Source organism: Scardinius erythrophthalmus (genome assembly GCF_964197995.2).
Source record: "Scardinius erythrophthalmus genome assembly, chromosome: 16".
NCBI classification, from domain to species: Eukaryota; Metazoa; Chordata; class Actinopteri; order Cypriniformes; family Leuciscidae; genus Scardinius; species Scardinius erythrophthalmus.
The window spans coordinates 40,851,096-40,877,651 of record NC_138236.1 but is presented as its reverse complement, the minus strand read 5'-3'; the positions used below and the strand labels follow the sequence as shown (position 1 = coordinate 40,877,651).

General features: G+C 44.1%; 1 protein-coding gene across 1 annotated transcript in view; it reads right to left on the bottom strand.

The window, feature by feature from the left end:
* The window catches only part of LOC308704712 (myelin basic protein-like), a 29,194-nt gene extending 23,349 nt beyond the window's left edge, over window positions 1-5,845 (bottom strand). The window contains exons 1-2 of the mRNA XM_081389216.1: window positions 5,575-5,845; window positions 1,642-1,690 (exon numbers count right to left, since the gene is read on the bottom strand). Of these exons, the coding sequence (XP_081245342.1) occupies window positions 1,642-1,686 (45 nt within the window). The 5' untranslated portion in view covers window positions 1,687-1,690; window positions 5,575-5,845. The remainder of the gene's footprint in view (window positions 1-1,641; window positions 1,691-5,574) is intronic.
* Between the last annotated feature and the right edge of the window lie 20,711 nt (window positions 5,846-26,556).

Here is a 26,556-nt window from a genome sequence, read left to right as displayed (position 1 = left end):
GGGTCGGGTTAGTGTGTGTGTGTGTGTGTGTGTGTGTGTGTGTGTGTGTGTGATGGTTAGGGTTAGTGTAAGGATATAGAATATATAGTTTGTACTGTATAGAAACCATTAACCCTCAGGCGACAAACTACCCTCTGGACCTCACACTGCCACTTTACAGTTCTTTTATTCATTTTTTTTTGTATTTATCACCAGAAATGTCTGTCTAATCAAATGAGGGGCTAAAGTGGTTGTGTCCTTGTGTTTGGGGGGGGGGGGGGCAGTCCTCGCATGGGACACAGTGCCACCAATCGGCGAGATCAGTTTCACTTGTTAAAGGAGAACGTGTTTCCTGGGAATCTGATAACACGTATTCTTACTGTGAAATATACTCACACTTATTCTGCTACTCTCACGTTCACCTTCCGGACACACGAGTCGAGTCAGCAGATAAACCTGATCAGTGTGTGTGTGTGTGTGTGTGTGTGTGTGTGTGTGTGTGTTCACTCTGTACATCACTGTAATATACTCGACACCTGGTCAGTGTGTGTGTGTGTGTGTGTGTGTGTGTGTGTGTGTGTTCACTCTGTACATCACTGTAATATACTCGACACCTGGTCAGTGTGTGTGTGTGTGTGTGTGTGTGTGTGTGTGTGTTCACTCTGTACATCACTGTAATATACTCGACACCTGGTCAGTGTGTGTGTGTGTGTGTGTGTGTGTGTGTGTGTGTGTGTGTGTGTGTGTTCACTCTGTACATCACTGTAATATACTCGACACCTGGTCAGTGTGTGTGTGTGTGTGTGTGTGTGTGTGTGTGTGTGTGTGTGTGTGTGTGTGTTCACTCTGTACATCACTGTAATATACTCGACACCTGGTCAGTGTGTGTGTGTGTGTGTGTGTGTGTGTGTGTGTGTGTGTGTGTGTTCACTCTGTACATCACTGTAATATACTCGACACCTGGTCAGTGTGTGTGTGTGTGTGTGTGTGTGTGTGTGTGTGTGTGTGTGTGTTCACTCTGTACATCACTGTAATATACTCGACACCTGGTCAGTGTGTGTGTGTGTGTGTGTGTGTGTGTGTGTGTGTTCACTCTGTACATCACTGTAATATACTCGACACCTGGTCAGTGTGTGTGTGTGTGTGTGTGTGTGTGTGTGTGTGTTCACTCTGTACATCACTGTAATATACTCGACACCTGGTCAGTGTGTGTGTGTGTGTGTGTGTGTGTGTGTGTGTGTGTGTGTGTGTGTGTGTGTTCACTCTGTACATCACTGTAATATACTCGACACCTGGTCAGTGTGTGTGTGTGTGTGTGTGTGTGTGTGTGTGTGTGTGTGTGTGTGTGTGTGTGTTCACTCTGTACATCACTGTAATATACTCGACACCTGGTCAGTGTGTGTGTGTGTGTGTGTGTGTGTGTGTGTGTGTTCACTCTGTACATCACTGTAATATACTCGACACCTGGTCAGTGTGTGTGTGTGTGTGTGTGTGTGTGTGTGTGTGTGTTCACTCTGTACATCACTGTAATATACTCGACACCTGATCTAATCTGAGCAACTCCACGACTGAACACTGAACACAGCTGTACATCACACACACACACACACACACACACACACACTAGTGCCTGTTTTAACTCAGAGATGAGCTCAGACGTACCTTAGACACCGAGAGCGCTTCACGCTTTCCCAGATGTTGACCCATGATCCTGAGGGAGAAAACACATGACCTCATCAATACATGTGGATATTAATACAAACACTTCTTCAGTTTATCAGCACATCCACATAACTACACTAACGGCTCCTGTAAACACACGCCTGAAGGTCTGTCTCTGTGAAACACATATCCAAAACTTTCTGCGTTCATTTATTCCTCCGATACTTTTCCAGGCCTAGAAACTGACATTTTAATAAAGTCATGACTTTTCCCAGGCTGTGATGTTTTGAATCCGCTTACTTCACGTGATGTGTGACATGGCTAGGGTAACCCTAACCCTATAACCCTAACCCTAACCCTAACCCTATAACCCTAACCCTAACCCTAACCCTATAGCACAGACACTGCTGTCGTGAACATGAGCGGCCAGAGCACACCGGGTCGGCTGGTAGAGACTACACCACATTCCTCCCGGGTTAGTGACATCACCAACCCTAGAATTTACATAAACCCCGCCCCCGGAACATGATTTATAGATTATCAAGACAGAATATGCTAATCAGTGACTAGAAGATAACTACACATAAACTTCATAAACTCATCAACTAACCGTTCAGAAATGTCCTGTTGCTTCTACATGTCACCTCTAGAGTCTCTCCATCATTCTGACTCCGGTTTGAACATAAAAGGCTAAAGGTTTTTAAAATTTTCAGTGTGTGTGTGTGTGTGTGTGTGTGTGTGTGAGGTAAAAGGACACAAGCTCTTGAAACTCCGCCCCCTGTGCCGGGAGCAGCAGCTCATTTGCATTTAAAGGGACAGACACACAACGGTGTGTTTTTGCTCACCCTCAAGAAGTGACGACTTTAACATGCTATATAAAAATATCTGAAGGGGTATTTGGGCTAAAGCGTCACACACACACACACACACACACACACACACACACACACTCTGGGGACATCAGAGACTTATTCTACATCTTGTGAAAGGGCTTTACACCACCCCTTTAATAACTAATGATCTTTACAACGGAAGTGAATCAACCAAAACTAACTTTATCTGGACAATAACTTTATTCTAGATCTGCTGTGAAACCTAATCTCTGTTACTGTAATCTCCTGTTATCACTGTAAAGCTGCTGTGAAACAGTCAGTACTGTATAAATAAAGGAGACTTGACTTTGATATCCCACAATCCCCTGCTCTGCGTTCTGTGAGCGTTGAGCGAGAGAATGAAGATGGCGTCTGAATGCGGCGGTGTGTGAATGTTGGTGTTTGACGAGTGTTTTCCACTGATGTCCAGACATGACTCCTGTAGTGTCGCCGCACTGTATCTGAAGCGCAGAGGAAACTACAAGCAAAGAAACCGCGTTGTCCAGATCCAGAGTCTGCGTCAGATGAGCCGTCGTCCGTGTCATCACTCTATCGTCTCTCACCTCAGGTCCTGTCACGGCGACCCTGTGCTCGTAGCGGCACTCTTTAATGCGCCGGCGCGCTGTATCACTCCACTAAAGAAATACGAGCATGCAACGTCGTAAAAGTCACGGAAAAGAAGTGAAATACCAGTAAATCACGTAATTGTGCGTCCTGTGTGCTGCATGCAGGAGTGGTGTTCCTCTACACATCAGGAGCAGCGTCATGCGTCTCTAAGCTCGCGTGAGTGTTGTGTGTCAGCATGGCCACCTAACTGCTGCTTCCAGAACCACAACACGACACTTACTGGCTGTTTTGTATATTTTTATATGACTGCGGTGGCTCATACCTGGAGTGTATTAACAAAAACTAGTTTGGGACTGCTATTCAGAAGCTTATCCTCGCAGTGCCTGCTGTTATTTATCAGTATTAGGCATACTCTTACAGTGTGGAGTAAAGCGGGACAGCACTGAGATCACTCCAGCAAACTCTATATTAAACCATGATCAGTGATCATGAAGAGTAAAGTAAAGAGATGAAGGGTTTGGTAGGAGAGGAGAGGATTCCCAGGATAAGAGGAGCGTGTCAAAGCATGTAGAAACATGACAAACACACGAGGAATGTGCCGGAAAGATGAGGTTTATAACACTAATGTTATTAATGATGAGGTTTACTATATATATATATACACACACACATACACACACACACACATCTTCTGTAGCAGTTTCAGATGATATAAACACTTCAAATGTGTATTTTCCCCCATGTGACGTCTGTACATTGTATTTTTGTACTATTTTTAGCCACACATTTACAGTCTTTTTCCAAAATACTATGTGGTTTATTATTTCACTTGTTTGCACTCTTGAATTATCAGTAATTTAAATTGATATTTAGTATATTAAAGTTTAATGTTTTGATGCATAATAGGTGTTGGTAATAAAATAAAATCTTTGCTTAATTTGCAATAATATTAACTGCATGCAATACTCTTTCTTATACTGACTAGTGCAGGCTAGAATAAATATATTGTATAGTGTGTGTGTGTGTGTGTGTGTGTGTGTGTGTTAGGGTTAGGGTAATAAGTGTGTGTGTGTGTGTGTGTGTGTGTGTGTGTGTGTGTGTGTGTGTGTGTGTGTGTGTGTGTGTGTGTGTGTGTGTGTGTGTGTGTGTGTGTGATTTTGTTCTTTTTTTCTGTTCTAGTCGTTTCAAGGTTTTTGTTCAGGTGAGTGTGTTACGGACCGCCGCCAGAAGAGGGCGATGTTTGACTAGAATAGAGCTGTTCGATCCCGAGTCGACTCTGATTCCTGACTCCCAGGAACCGACTCCGGGAATCGACTCCATTTCTCCAGTTTCACACACACTGACACGATGCCTAAAACTCCAGGCAAAACTAGTCCAGTTTAGAGATGTTAGATATTACCTTGAAATGATGAGCATCATCATCGTTTCCTAGTTGTTGCCAATGCCTGATTTTAAAGAGGATGAGGGTGATAAGCTGTCATCTCTTATAAAAGCTGTTTGGACAGGTGAGTTCAAGATGCTAAAATAATACCTAAATACATACAATATTGTACACGTACTAATATCTTGTTGGAAGGTTTTCTTTAAAATTACGCTTAGTTCAATGATTATGAACAATGGAAAATATTAATACAATATTCATTGTAATAAAACTTTGATGATACCAATAAGCTGGCATGAAGGTATGATGTAATTGGCTGTTGTTAAGTTATTTATTTATGTGTGAAGTAAGCTGCATGAAAGAGTGTATCTGGCGTTTTCTGCGACTGCTCGAGAGTCGATTCCTGTACCGGAGTCGAGTCTAGGAATCGACTCTTCTGGACTCGGCTCTCGTCAGCAGGTGAGACACACACACGTACCCTCACCACGACCGAGTTGAGACACCGCCCGAATGTAGTTTCTCAACACTTCGCCCACACCAGTTTCCATCTGAACAAGAACCAAAACGCGGAAATCGGCCGTTCACAAGAAACCTTATAGTGTCTTCAGCATTCTGCGATTATTCTGAATCTTTTTAAGTTGTGAAACATGAAAACACCTCACTCGACGGGGGAAAGCATGCCTTCCTGTTAGTAATCTGTCATTTGCTCTACAGTCAACACACAGTAATAACTCAAAAGATCCGCTTCATCACGACAGCATCTGCGCACATCTGCTCGACGGGCACGCGCTTGAGCTCAGTTCGTGAAACTGTGACATCGACACGATATTTGTGCCATAGATCGGGGCCTCTGGCTACACAAACACTCGCTGTTCACGGGAATGAACCCCTGAACTGAACACTGAGAAACAGTGGCATCATCATCATCATCATCACACCTGGCAGAAGAAGAAGAGTTGCAAAGGTGCAAACCGCGACAGGTTACATACGAAACCAGTCCAGTCGTGACCGAAGTAAACACTGAACACAGAGAGCGCTTCTTTCGGGCGACGGCTGTAAATAACATGTCGTGATTTGACGAACACACACACACACACACACACACACACGTACTTGTTTGCCCTGGCGCGTCCTCTTGATGTGTAGATTCGGGTTTCGGCTGCTCGCCTCAGCAGTTCATCACAAACATCCACATCGGCGCTAAACAGAAGGTCGTGTGCTGTGTAGTTCAGTCTCTGGTGTGTATAGTTCAGTTTCAGGAGCGTGTGTGTGTGTGTGTGTGTGTTTCGGGTGATGATCCACTCGCACTTCCTGATCTGTGTGTGTTCTTCAGCGGGTGGGGCGAGCAAACCTCACGAGTGTGTTTACTAGCTCTCTCTCTCTCTCTCTCTCTCTCTCTCTCTCTCTCTCTCTCTCTCTCTCTCTCTCCATTCTGCTGTGCTCAGCTGCTAGTTATTGATATATTAATATAGCCTACAGCAGAAAACCTTAAGCGGCTTACAATCTAAAATATATATATTTTTAAAAAGATTATACATGATGTGCGCAAGAAACAACAGCCACCTGTATTGTACTGTACTGTACTGTGTTGTATACAGTAGTACATACTGTAGTATGTATGATTTTTTTTACTCGTTGTTTTAAATTCATATGTGAGTCGTTATCTCGTTAGCAACCTGTCACTCACCTGAGATCTACCAATAGCAAACCACCACTCTCCAACCATCCAATCAATTCCCCACAGACACAATCAAGCCCCGCCCACATTTGTTCTTGTTCGGGAAGCGTTTCACTGGCTGGTTTCATATACGCCTCAGTTGAGAAGAAACTTCCCTCTCGTGCCTCATGCGATTGTTCTCAGTAGAGTAATTCCAGTTTAAGGAAGTCTGCTGAAACAAACATTATAGTACAAACTTGAGCGGTGCTGTAAACTGCCCCGAATTCATGACAAAGCACGACATCACTGATTCATGAGACACTTAACTGCTATTAGGCTTATGAAAATGAAATGAAAATATTTTCAAATGTTATGAGGGATTAATAATAGAATGTATTTAACACAATTATCCCCTTTAATTGTATTATTATTTTATCGATTCTATGACACTTATTGTCTTCTCACTACATCTAATCATTAATATGCAATAAAATGAATAAAATGTTCTTTAAAGGAGAACTCGGCAACTCTAGCGAACTCTAGTCACTTCTTCGCTGATTTTCCCTCTTGTTGTCGCATGTTTTCCCCACGAGCTCCCCCTACAGCTGTGGTGGGGCGTATATTTCACAACACAGTCGTAAAAAACTCACTTGCGGCGGCCTCCTCCCCCTCTCTACCGCTGCTCATGTGCGCTTGTTGTGATCGGAGCAAGCCAACTGTATCGCGTGGAGCTTTGTCTACCGAGGTGGGTAATCTGGTAATACATCATACATGCGTGTGTGTTTATGTTGAATTGCCGTAAAGCGATTCGTGTTTCGCGCTCGTTCTCGTTCTCATTCTCGCTTCTCACGAGACTTCCAATTTCTATTTTGCCGGGACGGTAGTGCCCAAGTTGCAAGGTTGGTTTTCCGCCTGGGAACGCTGGGGGGAGTGGGGAAAGTCACCAATATCACCAGAACAGGTTGTTTAACTATCCAAATGATTTCTAGACAGTTTTATTAAGTTAAAAAAGTTACCAAGTTCTCCTTTAATGATGAAAAATTATGTTTTATCAAAAGCAACACTTAATAATATCTCATATCAGAGAAAGGTTGTTTTTCAATGACACGTGTGTTTCATAAGATTTCAAAGTTGTGTGTCCCACTTTTTGTCAACACTGTCAGACATTCATTAAAATGTAATAAAATCAGGCAATATCAGGGACAGCTGTCACTCTGAAGGACCCCTTGCCAGAGTACATCAATGTCAGACAGGCTCTGATTGTCACACACCTCAATGGCACTACATTTCCCAGCATTCCTAATGATTCCCACCTGCACTCAGTCAGCCATCACCTGATCACCTGATCACCCGCACGTCATCATCACGGTGTGTTTAAAGTGTAAGTTGCAGGTTAACCACCACAGCCAATTAATGTGTAAATTAAAGTGCTCTATATGTATATATTTAATTATTTCTGTCTTAAAATGCGTTAAAATAACATTTATTGGGGTTTCTTCAAAGGTAGTGTGTTTTTTCAGTTACAGGGTGATGACGTCACAAGAGGAACTCGCAACCCATACTCTGCTAGATTCCCACTGTATTACGGCTATTTGGAGAACGACTGAGGATGTGGGAAACCATCAAATTCTGTATGGACCACAGCCCTACAATTTTTAACCGGTCAGGCGTGAGAGAGGGGAGCCATGGCACTCAAAGAGTTATTAATGCTTGGTGTGAGGAGAATGAGTGGAGGGTTAGCCAGGTGTCCCGGTGAGTAACGTTAGCTACGTTAGAGCTAGTCTAGCCTGGTGCAAACTTAACCCGGATAATATAACGGAACAAGCCAGTCTTTTCAAAAGTTTGCCGTCATGTAGAATAGCAAGGAGGGACAACGACTGAAGACATTATTTACTTACAGTGTGTCAGTCCAAATCAGAGCTGTAGAGATGCCCACACTGCACAGCACCAATCGCTAGTCTCGTCGACGCCTCAAACGTCATGTAATACACTTCCTCAATCCACGCTATTTCTCACGATTTAATTAGCGATGTTTATTGTCAGAAAAGAAAAAGAGAGATCGATGTCCCCATCACTGTGTGTGTGTGGGCTATCAGCAGTGGAGAGTGTGTGCTGCCGTGAGGTGAACGCGTTTAGTTTAGTGGAGCAGCTCGACCCGCGCCCGGCTGATCTGACGTGCCTGAACCCGTTTGTTTTGCGAATAGCTTATTCTCATTTCAGGCAGGATCACGGTCCCCTTGAAGTCAGCACACACGAGTATGTTAACAGTTGAGTTATTTTATCCATAATTTTTTTATCAAATAAAACATACAACCAACTTTTCTGTAGTTATGTAAGGCATCTATAGCTATGACTATGCCGGTAACTCTACTAGTGAGTTCCTCTTGTGACGCCACGCCCCATCTAGTGGAAGGGAGCGGGAGCGGTTAAAACCACTGTTAAAAGTGCCACCTTTTCATATTATATCAGCATTTTGGTATAAAAAACAATGGTGGGCGGTTCTTATCTTTATGTTTAATAAACACATTGCATTATCTTTGTGAAAAATTTAACCTGCAACTTACACTTTAAGTTCCTCGTTGTGCTCACTTCTTTGTCTGGTATTGTTTGTGTTTAGCACACTGTTTCGCATTGTTGGCGCTTTGGGTAGTACTTGTTTAATAAATCTTGGATTCATCTTCATCTTCATCTTCGTCTTCTGTGGATATCAGCGTTACAGAATACCGGACCGTCAAAATGGACTAAGTTTGCTGCTGTGTCCCAGAGGGGCCACAATTGCTTGGACTATACCACAGAGTTCTACCGTCTCGCTGTCACGGCTCCTTTTGATGACGAGAGCCTCAAATCCCTATTCTGGATTGGTGCCAACTACTCCCATCCTGTAGACCTCCACTACAGCACTAGGATGCAGAGAGGCCATCGTTAGGTGTCTGGAGAGTGTCTACCCCCGGTCCAGACTGCACCCAGAGTCTCGTCCCGTCGAGACCACCCTTCCAGAGCTTCTTCACGTCATGCCTGTGTCAGCTCTGTCAGCTCTGGAAGATGCAGCGCTGATTGTAGTGGCCACAGCTATTTTGTGTGTGTGGGCAGCACACACATCAGCCACACCACCTGAACCCTAGGCAAAGATGGCCGCCGCCTCACTGTACCACAAGGCTCAGTACTAGGACCGCTGCTGTTCACTCTGTACATGCTACCCTTGGGAGATATCATTAGGAAACATGGCATTAGTTTTCACTGTTATGCCAATGATACTCAGCTCTATATCTCTTCACGCCCTAACGAAACTTACCAATTCACAAAATTAACGGAATGCATAGCGGATATAAAAAATTGGATGACTCGTAATTTCCTACTTCTAAATTCTGAAAAAAACAGAGATTCTAATTATTGGACAAAAAACTTCCTCACGTAATAATCTAGAATACTGTCTAACACTTGATGGCTGCTCTGTTAAGTCTTCGTCGTCGGTTAGGAACCTGGGTGTGCTCTTTGATACCAATCTTTCATTTGAAAGTCACGTGTCTAGTATCTGTAAAACTGCATTTTTCCATCTTAAAAATATATCTAAATTACGTCATATGCTCTCATTGACAAATGCGGAACAATTGGTTAATGCGTTCATGACCTCAAGGCTAGATTATTGTAATGCTCTACTGGGTGGTTGCCCTGCACGCTTAATAAACAAACTACAGCTAGTTCAAAACGCAGCAGCTCGAGTTCTTACCAGAACCAGGAAGTATGACCATATTAGCCCAGTTCTGTCAAAACTGCACTGGCTCCCTATTAAACATCGCATAAATTTTAAAATATTGCTGATTACTTACAAAGCACTGAATGGTTTAGCTCCGCAGTACTTGAGCGAGCTCTTAACGCATTATAGTCGGTCACGTCTATTACGATCTCAAAATTCCGGCCAGTTGATTATACCTAGAATATCAAAATCGACTGCTGGCGGTAGATCCTTTTCCTATTTAGCACCAAAACTCTGGAACAGTCTTCCTAACATTGTCCGGGAAGCAGACACACTCTGTCAGTTCAAAGCTAGACTAAAAACACATCTCTTTGACCTAGCATACACATAACACATTATAGACTTCTATAATTTAATGTTAGGCTGCATAGATCAGGTCAGCCGGAACCAGGAACACTTCCCAAAAATCCTGATGTACTTGTTACATCATGAGAAGAATGGCATCTACGCTAATATTAGTGTCTCTGTTTATCAGAGGTTTACCACAGTCTGCCGGATCCAGGCCGTATCCAGATCTGATGAAGGACCTTCGCCTGGACCCGATCCAACGCAGTGCTGAAGCGTCCACCAGTCCCTCCCCTGTGAAGGCCCCCTTCCCTTCCCTTTACCTCAGTACAGATAAAATGTTGTTGGGATAATTCCAGTTCGCGTGGCTGCCCAGACGCAACAAAAAAATTCTGTATTATACATTTTAAGGCCAGACAAGTAGTTTATTGAGGGTTGATTTTGTAAGACTGAAAATACTGGTTGAGGCCCTGGTCTGAGACAAAGGGCTAATTACCATTTGACCTCCCCCATACGACCTCACTTCCGCAAACTACTAAGAACTCGCACAAGAATATGGTTTAATGTGAATGTTTATCATTGACTGTTATGTTTTTGGTGTCATTTGAAATGTCTCAAAGTGAGTGGTACAGATATCTCATATCCAGATAGATAAAATAAAAGGAAATAAGGTTTATAGAAGTTTAGAGAAAACTGGTTTAGAGATAAGGCCAGATAAGGCAACCCCCCTTTCATTGAATAGAAGCCATTTGAGGATGGTCTCCCCATCCCCCATATCACCTGGTCAGACAGGATAAAGAAAGGTGTTCGCGCTCTCCCTGGGCTCTTCTTGGCTGGACAGGAAAGGAATAGGTCTCTCTCTCTCTCTCTCTCTCTCTCTCTCTCTCTCTCTCTCTCTCTCTCTCCCTCTCTCTCTCTTTCTCTCTCTCTCTCTCTCTCTCTCTCTCTCTCTCTCTCTCTCTCTCTCTTCTCTCTCTCTCTCTCTCTCTCTCTCTCTCTCTCTCTCTCTCTCTCTCTCTTTCTCTCTCTCTCTCTCTCTCTATCTCAGGTACAAGCTGGGTAAGATTCTTTGGTGTAACCAATGTATAACCATGTACTAGATATTTGAATTGATTGTGGAATTGATCTCTGATATCTGAAATATTAAATTGTTACATGTGATTATTCTAACTGATTTTGACATTGTTCATTTAATGGTTAAAAGGAATAGTCAAACATTCGCTCACTTTTAGTGAGGCACAGATATTATTAAACCCTTTCATTTATGGAGTCAGATGAATTAACGAGAGAATACATAACTAAATATATTGTAAATTTAACCAAACAATACTTTGCATGAGTGAGGACAGAGCACGTGATAACCTTCCCCGTGTATTGGCGGACCGACAGATTGGGCCAATATATCGGGCCTTACAAAATGGTGACCTCGAGACGTGATCTCAAAACAGATCAAAGCAGTTTCACAAGAAACGTCCTTTCCAGCAAGTATTGGGATTTTAAAATCAACAAGAGGTTTGAACAACTTCTCTTTCTTCCGTGGTTGTGGTAAGTAAATTTTCTTTGCATTTTGCATCAAGTGTTGAAGAAATGTTTGATGCGGCAGCCAGATGAAGAATGATTCGATTTTAAAGATCTCCTTGTTTTGCCTAAGCAACAAGAAACAAAATCTAAAGTGAGAATAACATCTCCCAAATAATTAGTAACTCGATGAAGAGCTGAAAATGTAAAGCCTAAAAGTTTTAAAATCAGCCGCATGTTTTCCGCCCATTGTTGTATTGGCTTTGTTTAACACTAGCAACACGTGATGAGAACGAGCAAACAACAGAAAGAGAAATCTAAGTTTGTAAACAATCGGAAAACACGTGATTTTATAAATAAAAAAGCAGATCAATGCATTGTTTATGAAAGGAAAATTTTGGGAAAACAGGATGATATGATTTACAGGCTAAAAACCTCAAATATCAAGGCTAATGCTAAATGCTATTGTCCATGTTGCTTTCAAAACGCTCAAGGCTACGCTAAATGCTAAAGCCATGCTGCATTCAAGGCTAATGCTAAATGCTAAAACTTTAACACGATGGGATTAAAAAGTATGCATTAATTCTGTGAATTTTCAAATTTGAAGTTGTGCTTAACACATTGTGCACATAGAACACAATTTGGTTGTTTGTGCTACAACATGCACATAGGCTCATTTAAAGTTTATTCTTTAAACACAGTGTTGTGAGATGTGTCTCCCATGTGTTTAGTTTAGGACAGCTCAGAGTGTGTGTGAATGAGAGTGAGTGAGTGCGCGTGCCCGTGGCGCGCCCTTCCCCCACCCGCTCTGTGTTATGATCGCTGCTAAGCAACGGTGTGTGTGTGAGACGGTGATCGGTGCGGGTAGTTGATTCGATATTGCAGTGAGTGTATTAAGTACGGCTGAAAATAAAGCAAATAACTCTTCGGCACGAAAGTCTCCTGTTTATAAATATGCCACCACAACTAACAGCGTGAAGTTTTAAGGAGTTAACCCCGGGAGGAGAACTACCGGCCCTGGAGAAGACAGATCTCCCCTGCGTCACCCAACCACGGTTCGGAGACGAGCAGGAAAGGTTAACACTGGCGACCACGAAGGGACCCTCACGTTGTTAAAAAAAAAAAAAACTGGTGAGCAACGAAAATCAAAGGACAATAAAAATAATAAATAAATAAGTAAATAAGTTAAAGCCAAGTGACTGTAATACAGCTGTAATAGCGGCGTGTCTAAGCTCATATGATAATGGCGGCCGCTCGCTATCCCTCCGATGTTTACGGACGAGAGACAAATTACTCAAACCCATTCATGTCGCTAACCAATGTTGAGGACAACAGTCATGGTACTGTGACAGCTTATGAATGCAAAGCTGAGAGAAAATACGAACATTATAACCCATTCCTGTGTGATGAAAGTTGCACTAACACAGTTGTTAATGGAGAGGATTTGTTCGCACCACCTGACGGCGCCGCCCGTTTCTCGCCCACAAATCCCTTTAGCAGGGGCCACCGTCAAAGCCACGCCCCCGCAGGAAGGCCAGACATTCACATGTTCACATATCCCGCTCCTGACATGCCATTAAAGGGACATTATGAAGTCACAAATCCCTTTGCCAATGCTCACATGGGAAGTTTCGTGCATAGCACACCGTTTATATCCAAACCTGAAGCCAGTACGTTTCCCATGCCCTGTTCTTTTATTAATCCAGACATGACTGTAAAACATGGACATTTCCCATTGCGCCAGCCCTGTTCCTCATCTCCAGCACAAAAGAGCCGCCCTGCGCCCCGTCAGGCTCCTCAGTCGGATAGTGATGAGGACTATAACCCCAAAGAGAGAGTACCCACTCTACGTCCCGGCCAGTACGATGGCGGCACACCGTGGAGAGAGTTCCTGCACAGATTTGAGAGCTGCGCAGAGGCGAATCACTGGTCAGTCAAAACAATGGCCATTCAGCTGAAATTCTGCCTCACGGGGGCCGCAGGCGCCATCGTCCACAGAAACCCTCGTTCATCCAAATGGGACTACCGCCGCCTGCTGGAGGAACTCGAAACTGCTTATGGCCCTTCTTCAGATCATGCAGCGGCTGTAGCAGTAGAGCTGAGGCAAAGAGTGCGTAAGCCTGGGGAGGCGCTTCATGTGTTCAGAGATGACATTTATGGAAAAATAGCTATAGCTTATGGTGATTGGTCAGAGGCTGAGCAAGACGCTATAGCTGTTGAAGTTTTCACAAACGGCCTGGGTGATGCAGAGCTAGTTCAAAGACTGTTAGAAAAACGTCCAGCTACACTAGCCAAAGCTTACGAAATAGCCCACCGTCATGACACCACCAGGAGAGCTGCTTCCTATGTCACCAGCATCATGCAGCCAGGGGCCCGTAACTTCACTGAACGCAGGCCCCGGGCCGCTGTAGTCAGAGAAAGAGACAAAAATGAGGCTGTGACTACCACTACCTCTGCAGTTAGCCCATCACCCAATCACTTTGTCCCACGCACATCTGCAAAAACACTAAAGCAGCACAAGAACTTTAAAAAGGGTGACATTCGCTGCTATAACTGTAACGGTTGGGGTCACAAACATAGCCAGTGCTCGTCCCCTCAAAGAAATACAAAGACTTTCCTGTCCAGCGCCGCCAAGGAAATACCCCTGACCACGGTGTTCCACCTTAAAGGCCAGAATCGTGAAATGAACATTCACATGCGCATATCCGAGCTGGAGGTATGTGCAGTCCTGGACAGTGGAGCGCGGAGGAGCGTGCTGCCTCTTCACCAATACAACGCCATTCACCAAGACGTGCGACCACCGCTTCAGTCATCCATCGTAGAGACTTTGTTCGGGGTGGGACCAGGAGATGTACCGGTGCTTGGTGAGGCCAAGGTACCGGTCAGTATCAACAACCGTCAAGTTGAAGTGGACTTTCTTGTAGCGGACATAGAGGGCAACGAGGTGCTGCTTGGCCATCCTTTCCTCACCCAGGCGGAGGCCCGCCTTGATTTCGGCAGGCACCGCATAATTCTGTTTGGAGAGGAAGTGCCTTACTTTCACCCAGATACTGTTCCAAAGTCACACGCTGTGAGAGTAGCCAGAACTGTTGTGCTTGAAGCGGGACAAGAGTACTTAGTAAAGGGCAACGTGCACTTTTGCGGAGAAGTTAAGGGAGACATGATGCTTAGCCCCACAAAGGGTTTTGTTGAAAAACACAAAATACTCATTGCCAGAGCCCTAGTCAACACACAGCCCGCCAACCTTGTTCCGTTACGCCTCTTTAACCCTGGTAACAAGGCGGTGACTATTAAAGAGGGTGCCATTGCAGGCCTCCTCCAGCCAGCTGAAGCTCTGCCCTCGCCCAGTGTCCCCACAGCGGCAGATTTCTCAGCCAGTTCCCCTGCAGTTCCAGAGCACCTCAAGGAGCTCTATGCCCAAAGTTCCACTGACTTTAATGATAATGAAAAACTTGAACTATCTAACCTGTTGTGTACCTATGAAAGTGTCTTTTCCAGGGGACCTGGTGACCTGGGCCGGACCAGTCTTGTTCAGCATGACATCATAACCCATCCGGGACCTCCAGTGAAGCAGCCTCCTCGTCGTATGGCTGGGGAAAAACAGCGAAGCGCAGAACAGCAGATCAGTGAGGGCCTTCAGAGCGGTATCGCCACACGCAGCCATAGCAGTTGGGCCTCACCGATCGTGATGGTGCGTAAAAAGGATGGAACTTATCGCCTATGTATAGACTACAGGGCACTAAACAGCCACACCATCACCGACGCGTACCCGCTGCCCCGCATCCAAGACACGCTGGACACTCTCGCCACCGCTAAATGGTTCAGCACTTTGGATCTTGCTTCAGGTTACTGGCAAGTTGAGCTAACACCAAGAGCCCGTCGCGCATCCGCCTTTTGCACCCGTAATGGACTATTCGAATGGAATGTTATGCCGTTCGGGTTATGTAACGCCCCGGCGACGTTCCAACGCCTTATGGATCGCGTCCTTGCCGGCATGCAGTGGGAGACCTGCCTTGTCTACCTGGACGACATCATTGTGCTGGCCAAGGATGTGCCCGAGATGCTGCAGCGGCTGAGCCAAGTGTTCCAGAGACTTAAACAGGCAAATCTCAAACTGAAACCAGCCAAATGCTGCCTGTTCCGCCACCAAGTTGTCTATCTAGGTCATATTGTGTCCGAGCACGGTGTGGCCACTGACCCCAATAAAGTCAACAAAGTCCAAACTTGGCCCACTCCCACATCAGTCCAAGAGGTCAGACGTTTCATTGGCCTCGCCTCCTATTATCGCAGGTTTGTGAAAGACTTTGCCTCCGTTGCCGAGCCGTTACATAACCTGACAAAGAAAAATGCACACTTCCAGTGGCACGCTGAACACCAAGCCGCCTTCGACACGCTCAAGCACCACCTCATCACAGCCCCTGTTTTAGGCTATCCACTGGACCATGGTGAAATGATCCTGGACACTGATGCCAGCGACACAGGTATCGGCGCCGTTCTGTCGCAAATGCAGGGTGGCACAGAGCGGGTGTTGGCGTATGGCAGCCGCAAACTAGCCAAAGCTGAACAGAACTATTGCACTACGAGGCGGGAGCTGCTAGCCATTGTCGATTTCACATCCCATTTTCGGCAATACCTACTTGGGAGGCCTTTCAAGGTACGAACCGACCACAGCAGCTTGCGCTGGCTCACGCGAATGAAAGAGCCGGAAGGTCAGTTAGCCCGGTGGCTTGAGAAGCTAGCGGAGTACGAGTTTGAAATCATCCATCGCCCAGGTCGCTTACACACTAATGCTGACAGTCTCTCCCGCAGGCCCTGCCGCCAGTCGTGCCCTTGTAATCTGCAGGACCCTTCCTTGCAGCTGAGAACCACAAGTCACCAAGCAATTCAGTGTGATTTGGACTCAGACACCAGCCCCGTATTGCTGAGTCCGGTGGGGGTAAGCGCTGTCAATGTTACCAACCCAAACATTTTAAAACAAACAGAGAATATTTATGTGACAAACATAAGTGAAACCATACTGTTTCCCGGCTGGACTATGGAGGAGTTGCGGCAGGCTCAAGCTGCCGACGCAGACATTGCACCAATCAGATCTTGGTTAGAAGCCAGCAGTGAGCGGCCCCCGTGGGTCACAGTCTCCCCATGCAGCCCAGCCACTAAAACGTACTGGAGTCAATGGAGAAGACTGTACTTCAGAGATGGAGTACTGGTTCGCCGCTTTTACTGTTTAGATGACACACAGTTCTATCCTCAAATTGTTCTCCCCCGCAAAATGCAACCTGATGTTATGCGGCAAATGCATGAAGGGCCAGTAGGAGGACATTTTGGTATTGAAAGGACTGTAACCAGACTTCAAACCAGATTCTACTGGTACCACATGCGAGAGGATGTGGCGCTCTGGTGCCGGACTTGTACAAACTGCGCATGCAGAGCCAGACCCCACAAGACTCCACAAGCACCCATGGGAACTGTCAGAGTTGGAGCCCCCATGGAGCGCATTGCACTGGACATTATGGGCCCACTAAATGAGACAGACCGTAAAAACAGCTATATACTCGTAATACAGGAGTATTTCACAAAATGGACTGAAGCGTTCCCAATCCCTGACGAAAAGGCTGTGACAGTGGCAAACGTAGTAGCAACTGAATGGGTATGTCGCTTTGGAATGCCTCACTGTCTGCACAGCGACCAAGGGCGCAACTTTGAATCAGAGGTATTCCAAGAAATGTGCCGTTTGTTTGGCATCGACAAAACCCACACTACACCATTCAGACCGCAGTCCGACGGCCAAGTCGAACGTTTTAACGCCACCCTCCAAAAGATCCTGGCCTCCACTGCAGAACACTGTCACTGGGATTGGGACCTGATGATCCCATATGCAGTGATGGCCTACAGAGCAACCAAGCACAGCGCTACTGGTTTCACCCCCAACTTCATGATGTTCGGCCGTGAAATAAGCGAGCCAGTGGACCTTGTGGCTGGTTTGCCTCCGGACTCAGATCATGCACCTTCCGCCCCTGAGTATGTGCAACAAATGCGTGAGCGTTTGGAACTGGCTCACAACATCACCCGAGAAGCCCTCGGTGAGTCAGTCACGCGTGCAAAAAGACAATATGACAAAAATGCTTGCCATACACAGTATAAAGTCGGCGATGCGGTGTGGTATCTCATCAAAGGAACCCGGCATGTCAAAAACAAAGTCAAAAAGTTCCTCCCCTCCTACGAAGGACCTTACTTTGTTATGGGACATTTAGACGATCTAGTCTACCGGATCCAAAAGGGCCCCAGAACTAAGGTCAAGGTCGTCCACCATGATCAACTCAAATGCTACCGCAGCCGTGAGCCTTTGGACAATGCCTGGGTCCTGGACCAATCCCAGAACTGGACGCCTTCTGAGATCCTGCCACCAGCTGTGGATGGGCACCCAGCGGACCGGGAGGATCTCGGTCTGGACAGCCTCTACTCTACTGCCTCGAGTGATGGTTCCAGCGACTCCCGGCCGTCCACTCCACCTGCTGCTAATTCTCACATGATCGGGTCTCTTCCATCCACTCCTTCCCATGTGATACTTGATCATGGTGGGGGTGCGGTGGAAGAGCCTCACCACCAGTCTCTGCGCGAACCTCGACCCCAACGTCAGCGCCGAGGACCGTCCCGGTATGGGGACTGGGTCACTGAGTGAGTCACCTATGACAGTTCATATTTGCACTAGAGACTTTACAGTTCACGTTTTTGGACTCTAGTCTAGTTTGTTCTATATTATTTTTTTTTTTCTCTACAAAAAGGACTTTTGTTTTCACGTTCAAAAAAAAAAAGGAAAAAAAAAAAAGTAGAAGAGTTTTTCAATGCTTTTACATGCTTGCACTTTATTGCATCCAATGTATGTTTTCATTATTACTGTATTAGTCAGACAGTATTACCTCTGGTCACCGAAGAATAGGATTTAAAAGGTGATGTACTCTTATGTTTTATTAGAGACTATTGCATTTCTAATAATTTTTCACTCCTGGGTTCACTGTTGAATGAGCTTTAGAACTTTTAGCACTGTTTAGGCACTTGTTAAATTAGTGTAACCTACTATTTGGGGCACTACTATCTCTTCACATTTTAGGCCTGCAGATATAGAGAAAGTTGTGCTAAGTACATTTAGATGGAATGGAATTAATGTTAATTGCCAATCCATGGTGGGGGTAGTGTTGTGAGATGTGTCTCCCATGTGTTTAGTTTAGGACAGCTCAGAGTGTGTGTGAATGAGAGTGAGTGAGTGCGCGTGCCCGTGGCGCGCCCTTCCCCCACCCGCTCTGTGTTATGATCGCTGCTAAGCAACGGTGTGTGTGTGAGACGGTGATCGGTGCGGGTAGTTGATTCGATATTGCAGTGAGTGTATTAAGTACGGCTGAAAATAAAGCAAATAACTCTTCGGCACGAAAGTCTCCTGTTTATAAATATGCCACCACAACTAACAGCGTGAAGTTTTAAGGAGTTAACCCCGGGAGGAGAACTACCGGCCCTGGAGAAGACAGATCTCCCCTGCGTCACCCAACCACGGTTCGGAGACGAGCAGGAAAGGTTAACAACAGGATTACTTAATTGTAAGTGTAGTTGAAACACTTAGGCAAAGGTGATATAGATGTTGTATTCTATTGCTTTGCTGTGAGTGTATTTGGAACACTTAGGTAAAAGGTTGTAGATGTTGTATTCTAGGCCATGTGTCCTGTGTAAACTGAATTAAACACGTGTCTATGCTAAATTTGGTGGCTATAATGTGATTCACAATGAATTTGAAAATCAGAAACAGCGAACGCATCTCATTAATCCTGAAACAAAAACCTTTTCATATTTAAGGCTTCAGAGAACTAAATATTGTTATGTTTGAATGTATTCTGAATTACTCTGAGTTTAGTTTTTTCCAAAATAGATTAACGGATTCGTATATTTCCACAAGATTGCGTCAGAGATTGGCGACGGCTAATAACTGATATCAGGAAGTGTGCGGGCGACTTGGATGAGAGGATGGGTTAGTCCGACTAGGATCAGCTTTACGCTGGTTGATTAACCTAGCTTGGACGCTTCCGATGACTTCTGTTCTAATTTAATAGTTTTGGAAAACGGTTGAATTAAGTTCCTGAAGGGCATCCAAGGGGGCTATTGTATATATCTTTGGTTGTTGCGCGTGTACGGCAAAATCCCTAGATATTTAGCCAACTGCCCCAGCTTCTGATCTTCGGGGCTGACCACTTGTGTCGTGCATCCTTGGGAAGGACTGCAAAGCGATATAGTTTTCCTTATCTATAAACGGAAAAATATAAAGTAAGAGTAAATAGAAGAATCAAACGTTATAATGGCCATTTAAAAAGACTAAATGAGAAGAAAAGGTATTTGAAACCTAGCAAAGGAAAAAAGAAAAACAGCGAATGTACATCTTATCAGCCCTGAGCCAGAAAGCCTTTTAATATTCAAATGTATTGACATGAGAACAAGTAGAGATTTGACCATGCGTTAAGTTGTTCCAGACACTCTTCAGAGACTGAAAACAATATAATTTGACTTGTATTGTTAAAGAATATAATTATATTATAACTTGAATTATAATAAACATTATATTACACTCGCACAGTAGGATAATAATTGGAGAAGTGTGACTTTCGTCATTAAAATTGAATTTCTGAAACAGAATTTCATTTGTGTGCTACCCAGTGCCAAAAGGGGCGGGGTATGCCTTTATTTTTCACCGTTAGAAAACACGGCTAGGAGTGTGGCACAGGTAATAGCACGCTTAATAATCCTTGACTGGGGTGCACCGACTGAATTGAATCTGATAAGATAAGTAAATTTAAGAGGAGGATGTGAAATGCTAAACAGCAGACAGAAGTACCACAGTTTTTTGCAGGTCAAAAAATATCTGCACTAACTAAAATGTGTGAACGACACCATAAACCGCAAATGCTAACCAGACAACCCAGAGATCTGGCTGTAATGAGAGAAAGCAATGAGCATTGCACATGCAGCGGACTGAAGGCTGAACTGAAAGAGCAGCTTCAGGTGTCACAACACACTGAAACAACAGCAACAATTCAGACGTGGTCAATGAAACTCGGTTTCATGTGACATCTGGAATTAAAATTGCAACTGACATGATAATGGAACAAGTAAAAGAATTCCACACGTCTGAATTTAACGCTTTTGAAATATTGGAATTATCTGTCTGTGGTTCGCTCTCCTCTGTTTTCTGTCTCAGGCTTACTTCTGCAAATTCCTCGGAAGAGATGCCAGGAGGGGATCTCTCTCTCTCTCTCTCTCTCTCTCTCTCTTTCTCTCTCTCTCTCTCTCTCTATCTCAGGTACAAGCTGGGTAAGATTCTTTGGTGTAACCAATGTATAACCATGTACTAGATATTTGAATTGATTGTGGAATTGATCTCTGATATCTGAAATATTAAATTGTTACATGTGATTATTCTAACTGATTTTGACATTGTTCATTTAATGGTTAAAAGGAATAGTCAAACATTCGCTCACTTTTAGTGAGGCACAGATATTATTAAAACCTTTCATTTATGGAGTCAGATGAATTAACGAGAGAATACATAACTAAATATATTGTAAATTTAACCAACCAATACTTTGCATGAGTGAGGACAGAGCACGTGATAACCTTCCCCGTGTATTGGCGGACCGACAGATTGGGCCAATATAACGGGCCTTACAATTTGTAAAGAAGGACTACACGCCTGAGTACATATATATTCAAACGCGTTTACCTGTGGACCGAACACGTAATGCACATGTGCGCAAAATCTGCGTTTTCACCGGTTTGTGAGGTTTGCACAAAGATAACGGATAATCGTTTGCACCTTCGACTCAATTTCAGGGAGTGCGTTCTCGAGACACCAGGCACTGTTCTGTGCGGATGGGCGGCCGGAGCGCGTTAAGGGTTTTCCTGTGAGAACGGTGTCGTGTTAGTGGCCCCTAAGTTAATAACTAATGATCTTCGCAATGGAAGTGAATCAATCAATCAAAACTAACTTTAGCTGGACAATAACTTTATCATAGAGCTGTTATAAAGCCTAAACAATCTGTTACGGTAATTTCCTATTATCTCTGTAAAGCTGCTTTGAAACAATCCATATTGTTAAAAGCACTATATAAATGAAGGTTACTTGACTGTCTGAGCCCTCAGCAAAGATGGTCGCCCCCTCACCGCCTGAGCCCTCGGCAAGGATGTCCGCCGCCACGTCAGAGCCTTTTCTTGTCCCAAGACCTGTTCCTGTTCCCGAGTCCGAGCCTGAGTCTGTTCCCGAGTCTGAATCTGCTCCAGAACCTGAGCCTGTTCCTGAGCCTGTTCTTGAACTCCCACCTAGCCTCCTTCTCCCACATCCTCCCATCATCCATTCCTCAACCACGCTGTCTGCTAGCCCCACAGCTCACCCACATTCCACCTTCAGAGAGGTAAGCTCTACACGGGTCTACCAGTGCTCAGCTCCGGCATGGTCGGTGGATTCCCGGTCTCCACCTCCAGCCTCCGCGACCAGGACTCCATCTCGGCCCGTCGATCCATCAGCTCAACCTTGGCTCCTACCTCCCTCATCTCCACCGTGGCCCATCAGTCCACCAGCTCCGCCGGGCTCCCTCGTCTCTCCAGCTTCGCTTGGTCGTTCGTCGGCCTGCCCTCGCCTCGGGACTACACTCCTCTGGCTTTGCCTCGTCCCTTCGTCCCTCTGGCTCTGTTGGGCTCCTCACTCCCTCCAGCTCCACCTTGGTCCACTGTTGCTCTGGCTCCACTGCGGCCTTCTGGATCCCCACCTGCGCCTCGGTCGCCAGAGCTGTCGGCATCGCCATGTCCCTCGGGATCCTCAGCATCGCCTTGGCTTGTCGGCTCTCCGGCTCCATCCGGGTATCCTCTTCCACCTGCTCCGCCTCCATCAGTCGGCCCCCTGGATATAATGTAGCTCCCCCCCGTCAGTCAGCATATAACATCAACAGAGAAAACAAAATGGCTTCTACATGAACTCCAGTTGTTTTGTGAAAGAAACACCTATGTGTCAACACCATAAGATTTCTGTCTGGTGATGTGCTAGTGACGGAGTTGACATTCAACGTCAAGTCATCGTATTTTTGTGGTTCAAGTAATTTATTAAATATAAAATAATGTTTAGTTTTTCTAATAATGTATACATAATAAATAGGTGACCTGACACCATATATTGCTTTTGTGGATTGATAGTCATCACTTCTAGCATAGTTAGGGCTGAAGAAACACAGGGCATAATGTCCCCCGTGATGAAAATCCAGCTTTTAATGTTGTTTATGTGTCTATGTGGTGTTTTTAATCTGCTTTAAGACAAACCATGTGTAAGTTCATAAGTCGACACCATTGCTGAGTATTTCCTCCTTAAAACTGCAGTGAACCAAAGACAGTCTCAAAAACAAATCGCTGGTGTTTCTTTTTCTTTCTTTTGTTATTAAAGCAGAACATAAGACAAAACACAGTTAGATGACACCATCAATACAAAACACGTAAAACAGAAAGTAGGAAGTATGTGTAATTATGTGAAGTGTGTGTGTGAAATTGTGTTGAGTATGTGTATATCTCTATTGTAAGTTTCCTAATATATGTGTAGAGCTGAAATCGCTGGTATTTCTGCGGTCACAAACTGCACCAGAGCGACGGTCAGAAGAACTGCAGGGAGTCTCTTTCGGCAAGGCAATGATGTTGCAAGTGGGAAAATATTCTATGACATGGTGGGGAAAAGTCTTGCAACATCCAACTCTTCTATGTCAAAGATAAAGAAATGACGCACTATGATGAACTCATTCAACCCATGAAACCTGTGCCAGAACACGAAACACCCCTTAGGTTATTCCTGAGGGGAAGAAGATCTCTGTCAGATATTTATCCTGCTTTTGCTGCACTCTAAAATGTGCTGGATTATTTTTTACCCAGACTGCTGGGTTATGCCTGTTGGGTCATTTTGTTGGGTTATTTTCCAAATTGTTGGGTAGTTGTGTGTGTGTAACCCACTGCTGGGTTAAATTTCACTGATGGTAGAAATGATGCTCCCCCTCATAAACTACCCAGCCTGCTTGGTTATAGTAACCCAGCGCTGGGTTGCCAAATGGGTTGTTTCTAACTAGAGGCACCAATATGAACATTTTGGCCGATACCGATAATTATTTATATTTGAAAGCCGATAACCGATATATTGGCCGATAAATCTATTTCCAAATTTTTATATAAATTTTGAGAGCCTGATTACAAAAACAAAAATCTGACCATTAAAAGCTATGTTCAAAACACAATTATAACGTTCTCATTATAATGTTATGTAGCCTAAATTACAGACTTCAAAATACTTCAAACTGTGTTTTCCTTTTTTGAAGTGATTTCAATCATATTTCAAGCTATCTGAAGTGTCTAAGCTAAAGGAAATAATCCAATATTTATTGGCTTTAATATATCGGGCGAATTTTCTTATCGGGCTGATAACGATAACATTAAAAATGATCATACATTGGCTGATACCGATATGGTGGCCGTCTGATATATTGTGCATCCCTATTTTTAACCCAGCCATTTTTAGAGTGTGTGAAGCGAAGACTGGTCAGTGTTTCACTCCAGCCACGTCTGACCTCAGTGAGCGTGTAAAGGTGATGAATCTGAACCGGTGATCGCCGTGCTTCTGCTCAACAGAAGAATAAAGGACTGAGCCATGCTAATGGAGGAACCAACAAGTTCCCGAGGGAGTTCACACAGAGATCGCAGTAACAGTGGAGACTGGCTTGCTGTGAAATATGACAAGAGTCATCACTGTGGATATGGATACACACCACCAAGATGTTAAGGTGGAGGTCTTGCATCCTAATGGGCCAAGCTCTCAGTTTCATCCTGTAGAGTTTCAGCACATTCAGTTTCGGATGTTTCAGTAGTCAACGGATACAGATAAAAGCAGCATGATATCAAAGTGAATGAGACAATGGACATTTCTACATCTAAACAAATATTGTAACTTTGAGAATACGAGCTGTTATTGCTAAATCTACTGTGGCTAAATCTGTTGTGTGCAAGCGTGACACTGCAGACTGCATCATTCACAATGTGTTACAGTAAAAGACATTTATCTCAAAGAAAAGTGGCAAAGCAGAAGCTGCAACAAACTGAAATACTCAAAGAGTACAAATTTGGGGGGAACGTACTAAAGTAACAAAGTATTTATTTCACACCTCTGAATATCAAGTACAGATACCATATTAAAATATGACTTCAGTAAAAGTATGAGCACTCATTTTCAGTTTTATTTGAGTAAGTACTTGATTTTAATGAACTTAAGTATTAAAAGTAAAAAGTATTGGGGCCGTATTCACAAAGCATTTTATCTTACCACTAGGAGTACTCCTAAATCGCACTAAAAGATTTTAGCTAGGAGTTTTCTCTTAAAAGTTATTCACAACACCTTTCAGACCTACTCTTAGTAAAGAAACATGACAACTCCTAAACTAAGAGTGAGTCTTCGTTGCTATGGATGACGTCATTACTCATGCACGAGCTTGACTGGAGTGACCACCTTGATTGGCTGATGATTGTAATGCGGGAATGATTCCAAACCCCTCCCCTACGTTGATGAGTGACAGGTGACAGGTCTGAGAATGTGTGCGCTACACAAGTAGTGCGAAGGAGGGAAGATGATGAATAACTGAATAAATAGCCTAAATTAATTAAGAGTAAAGCAAATAAAAAGCCTAGTAGCCTAATGAAACATATGGATTGATGCAATATCTTTGCAACATTATTGAATTAATCTGTCACTATATGCCTCTGCCTACGTTTGCAAAGAGAAGAACATTTTAATTTGATTCACAATGAAACGTTACAATTAGTTTACATGCAGTAGCCTAGTTTTGGTTGTTGTTGGTGGCGTTATTGCATCCCTAGTTATGCCTACAATGCAGAATTGTTCCCTCGCGATTGGAAGCTCCTGTAGCCGCCGCGCACGCATTTCAAAACATCGCAGCGTGAAATGCCACAAAAAGCGGTTTGTGAATAGGTCTTAGTGAGTTAGGAGTCCTCTCGACTTCTTTTAAGCTGTCCCAGGCTTAGGTGCAACTTTTAGGGCTAAAATGCTTCGTGAATTACTCTTAGTCAAAAAAATGAGGAGTCCTAAAGTTACGAGTGACATGCCCATTATTTTTAGGAGTTGCTCCTAAATTCGTCAGTTAGGACCTACTTTTAGCCTTAAAATTCTTTGTGAATACGGCCCCTGATCAATAAACAGTATATTTATTCTGGCCAGCACTAGTCAGTAGTCACTGCTAATAAAAAAGAGTATTGCATGCAAATGATATTATAGCAAATAAGCAAACATTTTATTTTATTACCAACACCTCTTGTACACTATCAAAACATTCAACTTTAATATATATTATATACTTTAATATATAATATTTATTCAACTAAATATTAATTTAAGTTACTGATTATTCAAGTGTGCAAACAAGTGAAATAATAAACCGCACAGTCGCAGACGCACGCCAGGAGCGGTTCACAGCCGAGGAGACCGGCGTTCTCGTCAGGGCCGTAAAGCACAGAGAAGTGACATTGGGGATGGAGAAACACACCCAGATTAGCTTCGGTTAAACAGGCGTATAATAATTTGGGTAAATGTGTAAGCTAGATTTATGACTATTTTTCACATCTTCATGGACACAACAATGATTTCCCTCGTGTGGTAATAATAATTTTCCTTATAATAATGTATGGTTTTCTAAAAATGTGAACTGCTGCATCTGTGTAGATGAGAGAAGCAAAGTGTGTGTGTGTTGTGCTCACGCTACATTATGGCCAAGCATGCGCCCTTAAAATAGCATCTGAATAACATGCGCAACGCGCC